Source organism: Sardina pilchardus, chromosome 24 (assembly GCF_963854185.1).
Source record: "Sardina pilchardus chromosome 24, fSarPil1.1, whole genome shotgun sequence".
Taxonomy (NCBI): Eukaryota; Metazoa; Chordata; class Actinopteri; order Clupeiformes; family Clupeidae; genus Sardina; species Sardina pilchardus.
Window position 1 is genome coordinate 16,753,803 of NC_085017.1, and position 14,225 is coordinate 16,768,027.

Below are 14,225 nucleotides of genomic sequence, written 5' to 3' on the forward strand. Positions count from 1 at the left end.
GTCCCGCCAGGCAGGTTCTCTGTGCCAAACGGAACGTGAAACGAGAGTCGCCCCCCCGCCGACTGTTTGAGTTTGTCAGCCGGTGCCTTTCCCAGCAGGGCCGGGAGCCGGCTGATAACCAAAAAAAAGCGTCTCCTAAGTAAATGTTCCCTCGGCAACGAGAGCGTTATCAGAGCAAGCAGCGTGACACGGCGGCTAAGGCCTGTTACAGCGTGGGGGCACAGCGGGAGGCTCTTGCTCATATGCTAACAGCTTGGTGAAGAATGGCCCTCTGAGTAGGTGTGTGAGAGTGAGTGTGTGTGTGTGTGTGTATATTCATAGGCCCTGCATAGCCCTCGATTCTGTAAATATGGAAGAATGGAGAGACTTGTCATTGTACATTGCCACTGACAAGTGCCTCTAAAAAGAAGCTCAAAAAGAAGGTGAACATTAAATTGGGTGCACTACACAGGAGGATCAGGTCTTGCTTCTCCTTAAAAAACAGAATGGCCAAATTGGCCATTGCTCAATTAACTTTAAAGTCAGTCCTAGACTATGGTGATATTGGGAATAACCATGCAGTCTCTTCCACACTGAAATCTCTGATCTCTGGGTACAGTTTACCACAGTTCTCTACGCATTGTAACTGGGAGTGGTTTTATAACTCATCACTGCTAAAAATACAAGAATATGGGATGGTCATCTCTCTAGGGAAAGAAACTGCCTCCTTTTGTTTATAAGACATTACTAGCAAATAATCAATTTGTAAATTAGCTTTTACATTTGTTGCAGCAAATAAATTGAATACACTGCAAGAGGTATTACAATTAGATCAGTTTGTGTCAGTAGACCAATTTAAGGGTATGATTAATGACATGGCTGTTCTTGTTTTGACCTTTTTCCTCATTGTTCCACATTTTTCCTTCAACTTTTGTATCACATGTTCTTTTGTCATGTTGCTGCTGTTGTTGTTTTTGTTTAATTGTAAAATCAGGGCACTGTAAAATAACTAAATGTTCAAGTCACTCTTCCCTGAATAAACCATTTTGATATTAATCAATATTAACTCAAACAATCTGCCAGGCAATGTACAGCTTTTTAACATGACATACACATTTATTATTCACATGTAAAAACTCATTACTTATAAAATGTCCAGGCGAGAATTCAATCATATCTTAATTTCATTTTAATCACACTGCCTGCTTCGGTGGAATATGCAAGCCTTTCACCTTGTGCCGCCTCAGGAAAAACTTGTGAGTTTTATGTGTGTGTGAAAGAGGGCTATTAAAGCAAGGCAAATACTGGCAGAGAGCCAACAAGTAAGAGTATGAACAGACACACTTCACCTGATGTATGCACACAGACACACTCACTACACACACACACACACCACCACTACCACCACAGATACACAATGAACTCATACACACAGTAACTTGCCAAAAGTCATGCAAAACATTTGAGAACCAATCTCATGACTTGATGGTTGATTAACAGCTATGTTCATATCAGTCACAACTATGCTTATACACAGTCACAGCTGTTTGACATTGTCTGTCGAGTCAATGAATCTGTGCATAATGCCCTCTGGCTTAAGGTGGTGCAGGCTTAGGCGGGGATCACACTAGCCAGCGGCAAGCGGCAGGTTTCCTATTGTTCTCTATGGTTCGGCAGCGGAACGGTGACAACGCTGGCGTAACGCTAGCGTTGAGCAAACTGGGAGTTGGACTTGGTTCAACTTTGAAGCGCAACGCTCGGCACATCACAATCAGTTTTAGAATGTTTAGGTTTTTTGACCAATCAGATTCGTCTAATAACGTAGCAGCAAAGACTGAACTTAGCAACGAGATAGAATGTTTTGGATGTATTATTATGGTCTGAGCGTTGCCTTACGCTTGCCGCTGCCGCTTGCCGCTGGCTAATGTGATCCCCGCCTTAGTGTATGGCATGTGAGTATAGACGCAGGCGTGAAAGGTTGGCACGTTACCTTCCCAGGCACAACGGCCCTTGAGAAAAGCTTGTTGAGCTGAACCAGTTCATTGGGTGTGGTGTCAAACTTCAGCGCTATGCTGTTCAGAGTGTCCCTCGATTCCACCTGTGAGATCAAAACAACAACAACAACAACAATTACTAATATTCAATCTCCAAGCATATGAGCACATACTCATGTGTTGCATTCATGCAAGAACTTAAAGCTGGATTGTATGCTCTGTGGGTGATCTCATTTCAGTATGATTAAACAAACATGGCAAAGTTGTAAAGCCTGGTGCTTTACAACTTTGCCATGTTTGTATAATCACACTGAAATGATTTTGTTCACACTTTGTGAGATCCTATTGCAACATTTAAGTCCATCAGCACAAGCCACTGCATGCTGTTCCACCAGGGACTCGGAGGAAAGCTCTATTTCAGCATGATCTGTAGACACACCCTTGAATGATTTTGCCTTAAACCCCAGCCATTAATCCTGGTCTAAAAGCCCTCACCAGGTCTAAAGCTCCTATTAGAAACACCAATACCCATCTAGTCTTTTTAATGCTTAGATTTTGTGCCTTATTCACATATGTGACCATTTAAAGCGAAATCAGTCGCTTTGCGCACAACATTATTTTGAGAAAATCAATAATAACATGTTGAATTTTCGCATAATTCGACAATATACAGTCTACAGTTTCATATCGTGAACGCATTTCACAGAAAAACATACGTTTTGACTGTTAAACCCGGCAAAGATTCAACACATTTGCTGTTATTCCCGTTGTCCACGCGCCGCTTAAAAAGGTGATTTCTCCTCTTCTGGCATATCGTGACAGAGGAACCATGTCAACTTTGGAAGCGGTTATCTTAGCGATAGTTTGAGTAATACCCTCGATATACATATCGTTGGAAAGCTTAGTTTATGGCCGTTCACGTGAGCACCATAACTTAATTTAGTCAATTTTACCGAAAGGACTGGTTTCGCTGCAGAGTCACATATGAGCTCAGAGCATGTGATCAGTTGTAGATGGACAGAGCTTCTTCTGGCCAAATGGAGACGTGGAGTGGCAGAATGGAGTGGAGTGGAGCCCGGAGGAGAGTCTGTTTGCTTAGCACACACAGAACAGCGAGACCTCTCGTAGGCTCTTCAAATGTCAGGTTACACACACACACACACACACACACACACACACACACACACACACACACACACACACACACACACACACACACACACACACACACACACACACACACACACACACACACACACACACACACACGCACGCACGCACGCACGCACACACACAGGAGGGTCTTCCTGGGGGCAAGGGCACGGCGATCTGAAAGCTTTTAGGGAAACATTTAGAAAACATGTAGCGTACGCAGAAGGGTGGTAACCTTGAAGCCCACGCAAAGGTCAGACATGCTATAGAGCAGAAGACAGGCAACTGTATACATGCAATGAAAGACCATCAAGGACAACAGCGGGTTGGACAGTGGGTTCGAACTCGGACTGAATGATTATCATTTTCCAAAGCGTAATATAAGGATATCAAATCGTATATTAACTAAAATTGCTGCATTGCTTACAAAACAATTAAGCATACAGCTACATACATCCAGATAGAATAAAAGAATCATGGCATTATGTGCCTGGACAGATCAAAAAAGAGCATCTCTTGAGTGCTGATTCTGACTCCCTTTTACCTCCTATCACCTCGCACATGAGCTGATTGATACAATTCCAAATCTGCAATAGAACTGACTGCCACCTCAACATACTCATTTAAAGGTTCTAATTACAACCATTAAGGATTTCTTCAAAAATGAAGGATTAGCCTGTGCATAATTAAAGGCCGAATTCTTGACTATCATTATTTTAACTTTGCTTTAGAATCAACCTAGTTCTTAGAAACAAATACTATGTAGGGTGCATTAGAGAATTACTGTATGATCTGCATTTAGCTTCAATCACACCAGGAGAACTTGACCTCAAATCAGTCCTCAGAGAAACAGAACCTATGCAGTAGTCTCATCATAACCACTCCTACAATGAAAATAATTCCAAACTGCACACTAGCAACACCTGATGTGTTAGGTAAAATCCACAGCTTAGCTTGTTCAAACAGAGTGGAACACATCACATCAACTCTGCTTCTCCTGCCTACAGCAAACATGGGAGTGTGTTTCCCACGGGGAGGGCATGGCAGAGGGCCACGGGACTAGACACAACAGACCTCTGACTAAATCCCAACTTCTCCATCCAGTGGTCACGCACGAAACAGCAGCAGGACGCATTCGTCCCCTATTCTACTGCACTGAATCCACGGGCCAAGGCATTCCAAACAGGATATGCACACTCCGGATCAGTCATCGGCTCGTTGAGTTCCGACCGGTGGGAGTGGCGGTCCAATCCCTCGGCAGCCGAGGCTCGGATCACAGGATCACGCAGCCACCTGATCCGTTACACGCCAAATCAATGACTCTCATTGGGTATCGCTTACAAGCCAACAGCCAATCATGAATTATTCAAAGGATGCATGTCATTGCATGCTTTCAAATTGCCCCCTTTATAGGATGGTATAGCAAGCTTTCCCGGCTTTACAGAAGTATCAAGAACAAAACTACTTTTCTTGCAGTTGTTCAAAACGTGAAGCTGACAAAATAGCAATGTTTGCGCTGAACTAACTGAACATTCAAGTCATAAAAAACAACATGCAGGAAACTCCACTGTTTTTTTTTTTCCAATCCGGACATTGATTAATAGACAAATGAATCAATAACGTCTGCCTAAGGTCATCCCTCATAGAAATAAGAGCTGAAATGGATCTGCAATAAAGTGTTGGGTTTCACAACAGAGACACAAAACAGTCCTCGGCACACTATCTCACTAAACATCACTGTTGTTTACGGGGAGTTTAACAGAATAAAGAGAGAGTTCAACCCATTATTTTCTCTCTATTTTTTTTTTCAAACACACATTAGGAGTCGTTGAGTGATTGATCTGGAGGAACTAGAATCAACAGCTCGTAGCTATTTGACTTGAACGATAGCATTGTGTCTTTTGAGGTGACCTTGTTCTTCCTGGGGACTGGTCGTACTTCAGGAGTAGACTGTTTATAGATTACATTGTATGTGATTATGCTTCTTCCCTAGTCTAGTATCAGGCTCGTTGCATTTGCTCTCATTGGCTGATCTGGGAACAGCCAGCACAGACTCAGGCATTGCAATCAAAACTTGACTGCTGTGTTGGAACCAGCCAAGAGCCAGAAACAAACCCTGCTATAAATAAAACAAATTAAGTCGAATTGACAAGAAATGGGGTTTATTAATCGCAGTCCCAGTTGAGGTGGCGCTTGGTTTTCTCCACAACAGATCCTGCTGATTTGTATCTGTGGATAACACTTCCTCTTTGCTATGGTGCCAACTTCCTCTCGAGGGAACCAACAAACTAGCTCTCTCCCCACTGCCTTCAGTGGTGGGTAAATATAAAACATATGCCAAGCAGTTGGGTGGGGAGGTACACCGCTTTGTTTGGTTTGGGAAACAGCTTCTACAAGTGAGCAATTTGAGGGTGGCAAGTGAGCTACACCTTTTTTGTCAACGAGGCAAAATAAATAAATCTATACTCCATGTTCTGTTTAAAAGAACGAGCTATGTAACAGGCATTCCATATATATCTGCTCGCATGGATTTAGAAACTACCCTCATTTTGCAAGAACATGTTAGGGGCCACTGATGCAATGTCTTCCACATTGTGTAAAAAACACAAAACTTTTAGAACTCCTATTCCACTGTATCTCTTCCTATGGTCTTTACAGCATTCCGCTAAGGGCGCACTCACACTAGGTACGCTTCACCCGTACCGTACTGGAGCATGGTTGCCTCTGGTCCCTGCTCTGCGCTCACACTGCATATATATCAAACCGTACTTGGGTACGATCGAGTTGCTGTGTTCTAGAATCTTTATGCAAACGTGTGAGTTAATTGCAACGTTATTGTTTATTTCATCATTAATGATGTCCTGTGCTTACAAGCGTACCGTACCAGAGTCCACCTCCTCCAAGCGTACTAGCGTACCGTACCCCGGTATGGAACGAAGCGATCACACTGGTCAAACAAACCGGACTTTAGGGGGCAAGTGTACTCGGGTACGGTGCGAATTGCCTAGTGTGAGTACACCCTAAGAGTAGTACCACAACATAAATGGAACATTTACATCTATGCACTTTAACACAGAAGGTTCTACATAATGTAATCTTCAGGGTTGACCAATTAAAATTGACAAAACAGAACATTGAATGTTTATGGACTTTCCTTTCTCTCAATGAGAAGACCACGTTTGACTGGGCTAGGCTCACCACAGCGACAATCATACTTTATTAATTCGTATTAATCATACTTCTAAACAGTAATGTCTGAACCCAAGTTGCCATGTTTTATAACACACATTTCCCTCAGGATAAATATGTATGTATCGATCTCTCCGTCTACCCACATGGTCATCCAAGCGGAAGGTTCTGAAGGACAAGACTGAGAAACCCTTCCCATAACCCTTATTGCCCAGGCATCCCTCTCTCTCTCTCTCTCAAATTACAGTAGTAGGGACGGGGAGAAGACTCCACACCGACTGACAGTGGAACTAATCATATAGAATAGCTCTTAGAAATAACAAATATCCAGAGACAGGACCTCCATGCTGGATCAGGGAGGGCCCATGCATCATTAGAAGAGGCTGACAGCAGCAGGCTGCCTTCAGGATGGATCAGACTGTAGGGTCTCTCCAGCTCTTCTTCTCTCCCTCTCTCTTTCCCTCTCTCTCTCAGACTTTATCTCTATATCCTCCTCCTCTAAACTCTCCATGTTTGTCTGTTGCCCTTGCTCGCCCCTTGATCGCTGTTACCAGGGAGAAACAGCAGCCCCAGATTTGAGGGTCATTTCAAGAGCAAAACAAGAGGAGGGCTACAGCTCAGTTACCAGTTAGGGAAAGGGAACCAGATCTCTCTTTCTACTCTCTCTCTCTCTCCCTCCCTCTCTCCCTCCCCCTCTCTCTGTATCTCTCTCTCTCTCTCTCTCCCTCCCTCCCTCTCTCCCTCTCTCCCTCTCTCCCTCTCTCCCTCTCTCCCCTTTACACCAAATCAATAAAGATGATAAATGCTGGAGGAAGGGTCATTTGCGAGTGCAGCACGGGAGCATATCTGCTCCCGCAAACAGATGTACTGCCAGAGAGAAAAACAGAGAGAGAGAGAGAGAGAGAGAGAGAGAGAGAGAGAGAGAGCTAAGAACACATAAGAGGAGGGGAGAGAAAAAGGTGTATATGAGAGAGAGAGAGGTGTATATAAGAGAGAGAGAGAAAGAGAGAAAGAAAGAAAGAAAGAAAGAGCGAGAGAGAGAGAGAAAGAAAGAGCGAGAGAGAGAGAGAAAGAAGGAAAGAAAAAGCGAGAGAGAGAGAGAGAGAGAGAGAGAGAGAGAGGGCGAGAGAGGCATATGGTAGAGGCAAGAGAGAGAGAGAGAAAATGAAGAAGGTAGGGTTATAAATATAGATAGATAGAGTGAGACAGGCAGGGAGAGATGGAGAGAGGGGGCAGAGAGATATGGAGGGAGAGGAGAGCAGGATTAATTCAGATGAGGGAAGCAGTTTTCGGTCTCCATTGGAGCGCCAGCAGCCCTGAATCCCAACACACAGCAGGCACGTGGCACAACGAGAAATAGAAAACACACTTAGCATGTCAGAGATAACCTCTGTAGTGGTGTGTGTGTGTGTGTGTGTGTGTGTGTGTGTGTGTGTGTGTGTGTGTGTGTGTGTGTGTGTGTGTGTGTGTGTGTGTGTTTGTGTGTGTGTGTGTGTGTGACGAGCACACAAACACACATACACAGATGCAGACAGCAACTTATGTAAACAAAGACACCTGGACTCATTATACTGAATGGGAGAGGGGGAACAGACACACAGAGACAAACACACACACATGGGAAAAGAGACAGAGAGACAGAGAGAGAGAGAGAGAGAGAGAGAGAGAGAGAGAGAGAGAGAGAGAGAGAGAGAGAGAGAGAGAGAGTAAACAGAAGGATATAAAGAGAAGAGAAGTCCATACTCACGGTGTACTCGATGGTGCCTTTGGGTCTCTGGAAGGACATGCGGCGTCCATCCTTGCGCTCGCTCTTCTTCTGGCCGGTGTCTGAAAGCAGGCGAGGGAGAGCTCGCGTTACACTGGTCATGGTCCTCCTCTCCCGTCTCTTCATCTCACCCCCGCATGTCAGCCCACCCCACCAGCCAGCCCGCTCACCGGCTAGCCACGGAGAGAGGAGGAGGGAGGAGGAGGAGGAGGAGATAAACACGGGAGAGAACGAGGGAGAGAGGAGGAAGAGGAGGAGAGGAGAGGAACAGATCTGCTCTCTCTCTCGCCACAGTGAGCCTCCACGGTGTCACCTGCCTCGGCTGTGTTTGTGCGAGGAGTGGCTGCTCTTCCTCTTCGTCTCTCTCGGTCTCTTTCCCCGTCCCCCTCTCTCTCTCTCTCTGTCTCTCTCTCTCTTTCTCTCTCTCTCTCACGCTCATTCGCTCTGTCGGTCGCTCTCCCCTGCTGTCACTTGCACACAGGTCTCTCTTCACCTTGCCATCCCACTCCACCCCCCTCCTCTCCTGTGCCTCACCCCCCCCCTCCCCTCCCCTCCCTTCTCATCCCCTCTCCGCTTTGGATGTGCACAAAGCTAAGACCTTAGCAAGGGCAGCTCATGCCTCTACTCTAGGGACCAAAGGCAAATCATTTGTGCGTGTCTGTTTGTGTGTGTGTGTGTGTGTGTTTGTGAGAGAGAGAGAGAGAGAGAGAGAGAGAGAGAGAGAGAGAGAGAGAGAGAGATAGAGAAGAAGGTCTGTTTGCTCTTGTGCCTATATGCATATTATGTGTGACAGAAAGAGGCATAGTGGCACAAATACAGATATAGAGAGAGACATACTGTACAGACAGACTACTTTAGATTCTATACTGCCGAATCAATGTCGACTGTTTATGGTGCTATATAAATAAATAACCTGAATCAAAACAGATAGATGAAAGGAGAGCAAAAGGGAAGTGAAAACAAGAGAGTGATAGAGAGAAGGCAGGGGTGGAAGAGTGAAGGTGAGAGCGCAGCTCTCCTTTGAGAAAAGTGGCTGCCTTAGGCTAGTTCATCGTTCCATTGTGTTTCTATAGAATTGCAGAAGTGAGCGATGTGCCAACTGTACTGCGCCTTCAAAAGAAGCATCTGTGATGAGAAAGCATTTTCAAGTTGTGCATGCTGTTATGGTTATGGTTATGGTTATGTTGCTTAGCAGACGCCTTTGTCCAAAGCGACATACAAACATGTTGTACGTAGAACTGTTAATATATCTCATTGGTTATAACTCTGGATTATTGCATTCATTTCCTTTGTCACCGTGCGTCACCTAAGATACTGGGCGCTTGGGGCTAATTAAATTACAAAAACAGTAGAGTACAGGAAACCAACCACTTATTCCATTCACCCTACTAGGGTGCCTAGCAATTCTCCTTCCTTGAAATGAACATCTCGGGAGAATATTGTTCTCTTGGAGATTAGGTTAATAAGGGATCCAAGGAGTAGACAGGAAGATTTTTTTTCCATCTTTTGAAGAAACCCTGTGACCACATACTCTGAACATAAAACAGAATTTAGCTGACAGCCGCTCTCTACTGCAAGCTTTCCAAGGGACAGGAGCCGCTTAGCACTTTATGGAGGAGCATAACCAGAAGCACCTTTGCTTAGAGTGTGGTACGTTTGAGACACCTTACCGTTTCCAGTCACAGGCTTTATGAATCTGGCATTTCCTATTGCTGTTACTCACACATATTCAGACACATACACGCACACTTTCCACAAGCACAATCCATTTTTAGCCACCAGAGCCCAATCCATCCTTCCACATACAGTATGAAGGAAGAATGAAGCTCCTGACTACTGCCATATTGAAGATTCAAAATAATAATAATCATAAAAAACACAGCTGTCAGATGGGGGAAAAAACCTTGCAGGTCTGCATATTTGCCTTTGCCTTGACAACTGCCATTACAGTTGCCATACTATTCAAACCCCACGCTGCAGATTTCAGACAGAGGGAGAAATGCTCACAAGGAGTCAAACCTGTTTCATGTCACCAGGCTCAAAAGATTCAACCTGACAGAAAGAAAACACAATCCTGACTACTCTGTCAACAATACAGATCAGTACTACAGTATACCACCAGGTTCACAACGCATGACCAATCAGAACTTGCATATTTTAATGGTTTTAACAAGGCCTTCTGCTGTCGATGCTTGCTGAAAACAGACAGCTGTAGTGCAGCATAAGATGGTCTCCTTTTTGCATGAGGTAAACACTGGAATGAATAGCATGCAAAGTAGCTTATGATGTGGATCTTGCCGTGTAATCGAACAAGGAAATCTGTCTGCCAAGTCATGTTCATGACTATGCAACTGATTCCTACATAGAAATGGAACCAACCACAAACAGGCTATACTGTAGAACCCATGTTGGAGCTGTAGTAGGGGGAAGGGATGGAGGTTACATAGTATCTCTTATTATAGAAAGAAAACATTCCCTCCCTGGTCCATTTAGCTATTACAATCAGTCTGTTGAGGACGTGTCACAACAGCTGATTTATGTAGACACAGAGGGCTAGTCCCTAGCCTCAGTCATTGACAAACGACTCGGGCTCTCTCCTGGCAAGACACCTGTCCTGGCTAGCTGTCTCTGAAGGGACATGGTAATGAAAGCCCTGTTCGGTTAAAAAGGTCCGGGTGCTGTTCATTATTTTCCAGCCGGGTCCCATAATGAGCCTGCCCCCCCCCTCCCTCCCTCACCCAGCCCCCCGACAACTGCCGGTCAACCTGATGTGCCTCTGCAGGGAAGGCACCAGACACAATTTACCCACAATGCTCTGCAGAGGGTCAATGAGTCAGGTAAGAGCAGCCATAAGGATAGTGTATCATCCACAATCAAGTTCCATGTTCACGGTCTTATTGGTTGCTAGGAGAGCCAGTGATTCATTTCGCAATGGGTACGACGAGTCGGCACTGTAATCAGCGAATAAATTTAATTTTATGTCAGCGGCTTAATGGCCACAGAATTATTAAGCAGATCAACTAAATGATGTCTCCGTGATTTGGTCACATCCTATTACATGTCTGGCACAGAATGAAGCATCACAATAAATGTGGTCATCTTTTACTAGGCCAAACTCGCTGTTATGCAATTTTCTCTTGCAATTGCAATGTGAACAGCCATTTACTTAAAAACTATAAGTATAGTTTGCCTTAATTTGTTTCCTTTATCATCATCATCATCTAATGAATAAATATTAAGTTAATTGGAAGAACAAGAAATGTCTCCACATCCTTTATAGTCTTATGTCCGCACAAGACATATTGTTGCACAGCCGCTAACATAACATAATGAAGGAAACAAAAATCAGCATGTGAATAATGTTCAAATCTGTATCTTCTAGACTATTGTTCCTTGAATGTGCTTCTTAGATGCCAAAACAAATCCCTCAACTAATCAAGCTGCACAACAAAATGAGGCAATACAAAACACGACTGTCATATCACTCACATACCAGCACTCGTCTTTATCAGTGCAACTGCAATGAGGTAAACAATCTCCTAAACATGTCTGTGAGGTCAAAGCTGTAATACCTGACAGGCAAGTCAGAGCACAGCATCCTCTTACAAGTCACCTGTAGATGACATTCATAGGTACCCTACAGTGTCACAAGCAATTACTACCAGCAACACCTGTCCATAGAAAGAGAGTCCACAGAAGGGGGATGCACAGCTCAAAAGACCACACACCTAAAGCCGTGAATCAGCACAACTGAGGGAACTCAAAAACCCTGCACATCCACCCAAGGGACTGAGGGTGCCTCTCAACATGCCTCCTCGATCCTCAATGCTCGATCCTCGAGTGGCGTTCCCACTGATCTATAACTAACACTGGATAGACTATCCCATTGTTTCCCCCCATCATTCTTTATGTAGATCAGTGAGGATCGAGGGCCGAGGAGCGAGGAAGGACGTATAAACGCTGCATGAGAGGCACCTACAGAGAGGTAGCGAGACCTAAACGCACCCTTCTCGCCCCCTTCACTCCACACTGCAGCAGGTACAGGCGTGCATTGTCACCGTGGCTTGACTCGCCTCAGTGGGTTATTTATAGGGCTTTGGGACCACGCTGGCTTCACACAGGCAGCGGAAGTGACTACTTGGCTGGGGACCGCAGAGCAGATGCCCTCCACAGACGTAACCAGGTTGGAGGGTGGCGGTGGTGATGGGGGGGGGGGGGCACGACTGTCAGGGGTACAATGAAGCCTGACCATAGACTCCGGTAGAATTACACAGTGTGGCATTGTAAAGCCTGCGGGTGGGGGTGGAGGTGTAGTGGTGGTGGTGGTGGTGGTGGAGGAGGAAGAGGGGTGGAGTGATGATTGTGTTGGCGGCAGGATGAGGAAGTACTCGGGGAGCTCAGAGTGGGGGGGGCCGGGGGGGCCCCACCTCAACGTCTGTGTGATGACTCTGCTCTGGTGACCAGCCGTCAGGGGGATGAGCGAGGGAAGTGGTGAGCCCCAGGAAGCGGACGCTGTGTTCTGCCTGCCATTTTTAGACGGCATGGATGAGATGGCAGCTTTGACGCAGATCTGGGCTTCCACTGTATAACCCCTTTGCTCATGCTCACATGAGAAATACTGGCAAAAGGCGGAGAGTATAGAAAAACGTACCCGCGTGCACACTGTTGCTGCTGCTCCCGAAGTGATTTTAAAACACAACGTTTCGACCAGTATGGTCTTCGTCAGGTGAAGACCATACTGGTCGAAACGTCGTGTATTAAAATACTTTGACTTCCTTTTTACCTTGCACCTGTTTAAGTTGGATGTGCGTGCACTCTCTGGTACAAAAGGCAGAGAGAGAACATCAAATAAAAGAGCCGACTATTAATTGCCATTCATTTCAAATATCCTTCTCATCACAAGGATGTAACTGAAGATAAATGTATGGTTAAGGCTGGGCTACTTGTAGTTGGCATGTTTCTCGTTTAGGTTGCTGATTGACCTGGTTAATTGCTAAACAAAGACAAACAATGGCTTCATATGAACTACACAAACATGCATCTGTTTTGTTGGTGCTGCTGTTGTCGTTTCTCTTGGCACGAAGTGGTGACAAAAGGAAAAGTGCTCAAGTAGAACTGTTAATTGTATTAAAATTCAATCAAATTCACATTAACCGGCAATATTTAACGTAACTATGTGCACAGTTAACAGAAATCATCTAATGAAGGATAATAAAAACTTAAGAGTGAAATGCGTCTACAGGTCTCTTAGGCAAAGGAGCGGTGTTTAATATTGACTGCAGAGAGGAATGCCATGTCAGTGTCACCTGCTGCACCTCGAGGGAGCCTGGGGCCCACACCCTAATGAGACGCAAGCCATGCAAAGGCTATGGATCGAAGGGGTGGCATCTCTCCTGTTACCATAGAGATCAATATGAAAGAGGGAGAGAGAGGGAGGGAGGGAGAGAGAGAGGGAGGGAGAGAGAGAGAAAGGGTGAGTGTAAGCTGGGCAGAGACGGAGGGAAAGAGATAGAGAGATAGAGCAGGAAAGCAGGAGACATAGAGAGAGAGAGAGAGAGAGAGAGAGATGTGAAAATAGGAGAGGCAAAGAGAGGAAGGAAGAGAGAGAGAGAGAGAATGGGTGAGAGAGTGTGTTTAGGTCAGCTCGAAAGAACACAAACTCGGCATTTCCCCCCACGGCTCCCTGCCGCCTGTCAAATTAGAGGCGAGGGGGCAGCCTCTTGACAGGCTTTTGTAACAGAATCGTTACATGGATTTTTAGACTGCTGCCACTCTCCCGCCCTGTCACCATGCTTCAGCTCTGGGCTGCCACTTCCCAGTCCACAGGGACCCTGCCAGCACACAGCAGCTACGCTACAACTGGGCCACAACTTCCTCTACTGGAGGAAGTCAAGTCACACAATTTTACAGGGCTGAAAAGGCCATGTTTGCTCCCTGTAAAAGTGTCGCATTTCGCATTGGCTTCTGCCATCATTAAATAGTGGTGATTAAAACAGAGGATTTAAAAGCGGTGAGGTTTTGTGGAAATACAATTCCATAGAAAGAGAACCTTTTCCTTGACCAAATAGCAGTTTGCCGGGAGGGGAGGGTGTCTAGATTAGACTACTGAAAGCAACCAGGATAATTCCACCACACCTTATCCAATC

The 14,225-nt window shown here is 45.3% G+C and overlaps 1 protein-coding gene across 3 annotated transcripts in view; it reads right to left on the reverse strand.

Annotated features, from left to right (window-relative positions):
* Positions 1–14,225, reverse strand: part of oxr1b (oxidation resistance 1b) — a 75,750-nt gene that overhangs the window by 22,556 nt on the left and 38,969 nt on the right. For all 3 annotated transcript variants that reach the window (XM_062529170.1, XM_062529169.1, XM_062529171.1), the window contains 2 exons: positions 8,062–8,141; positions 1,970–2,077 (listed from right to left, as the gene is read on the reverse strand). In XM_062529170.1, coding sequence (XP_062385154.1) covers positions 1,970–2,077; positions 8,062–8,141 — 188 coding nt within the window. The remainder of the gene's footprint in view (positions 1–1,969; positions 2,078–8,061; positions 8,142–14,225) is intronic.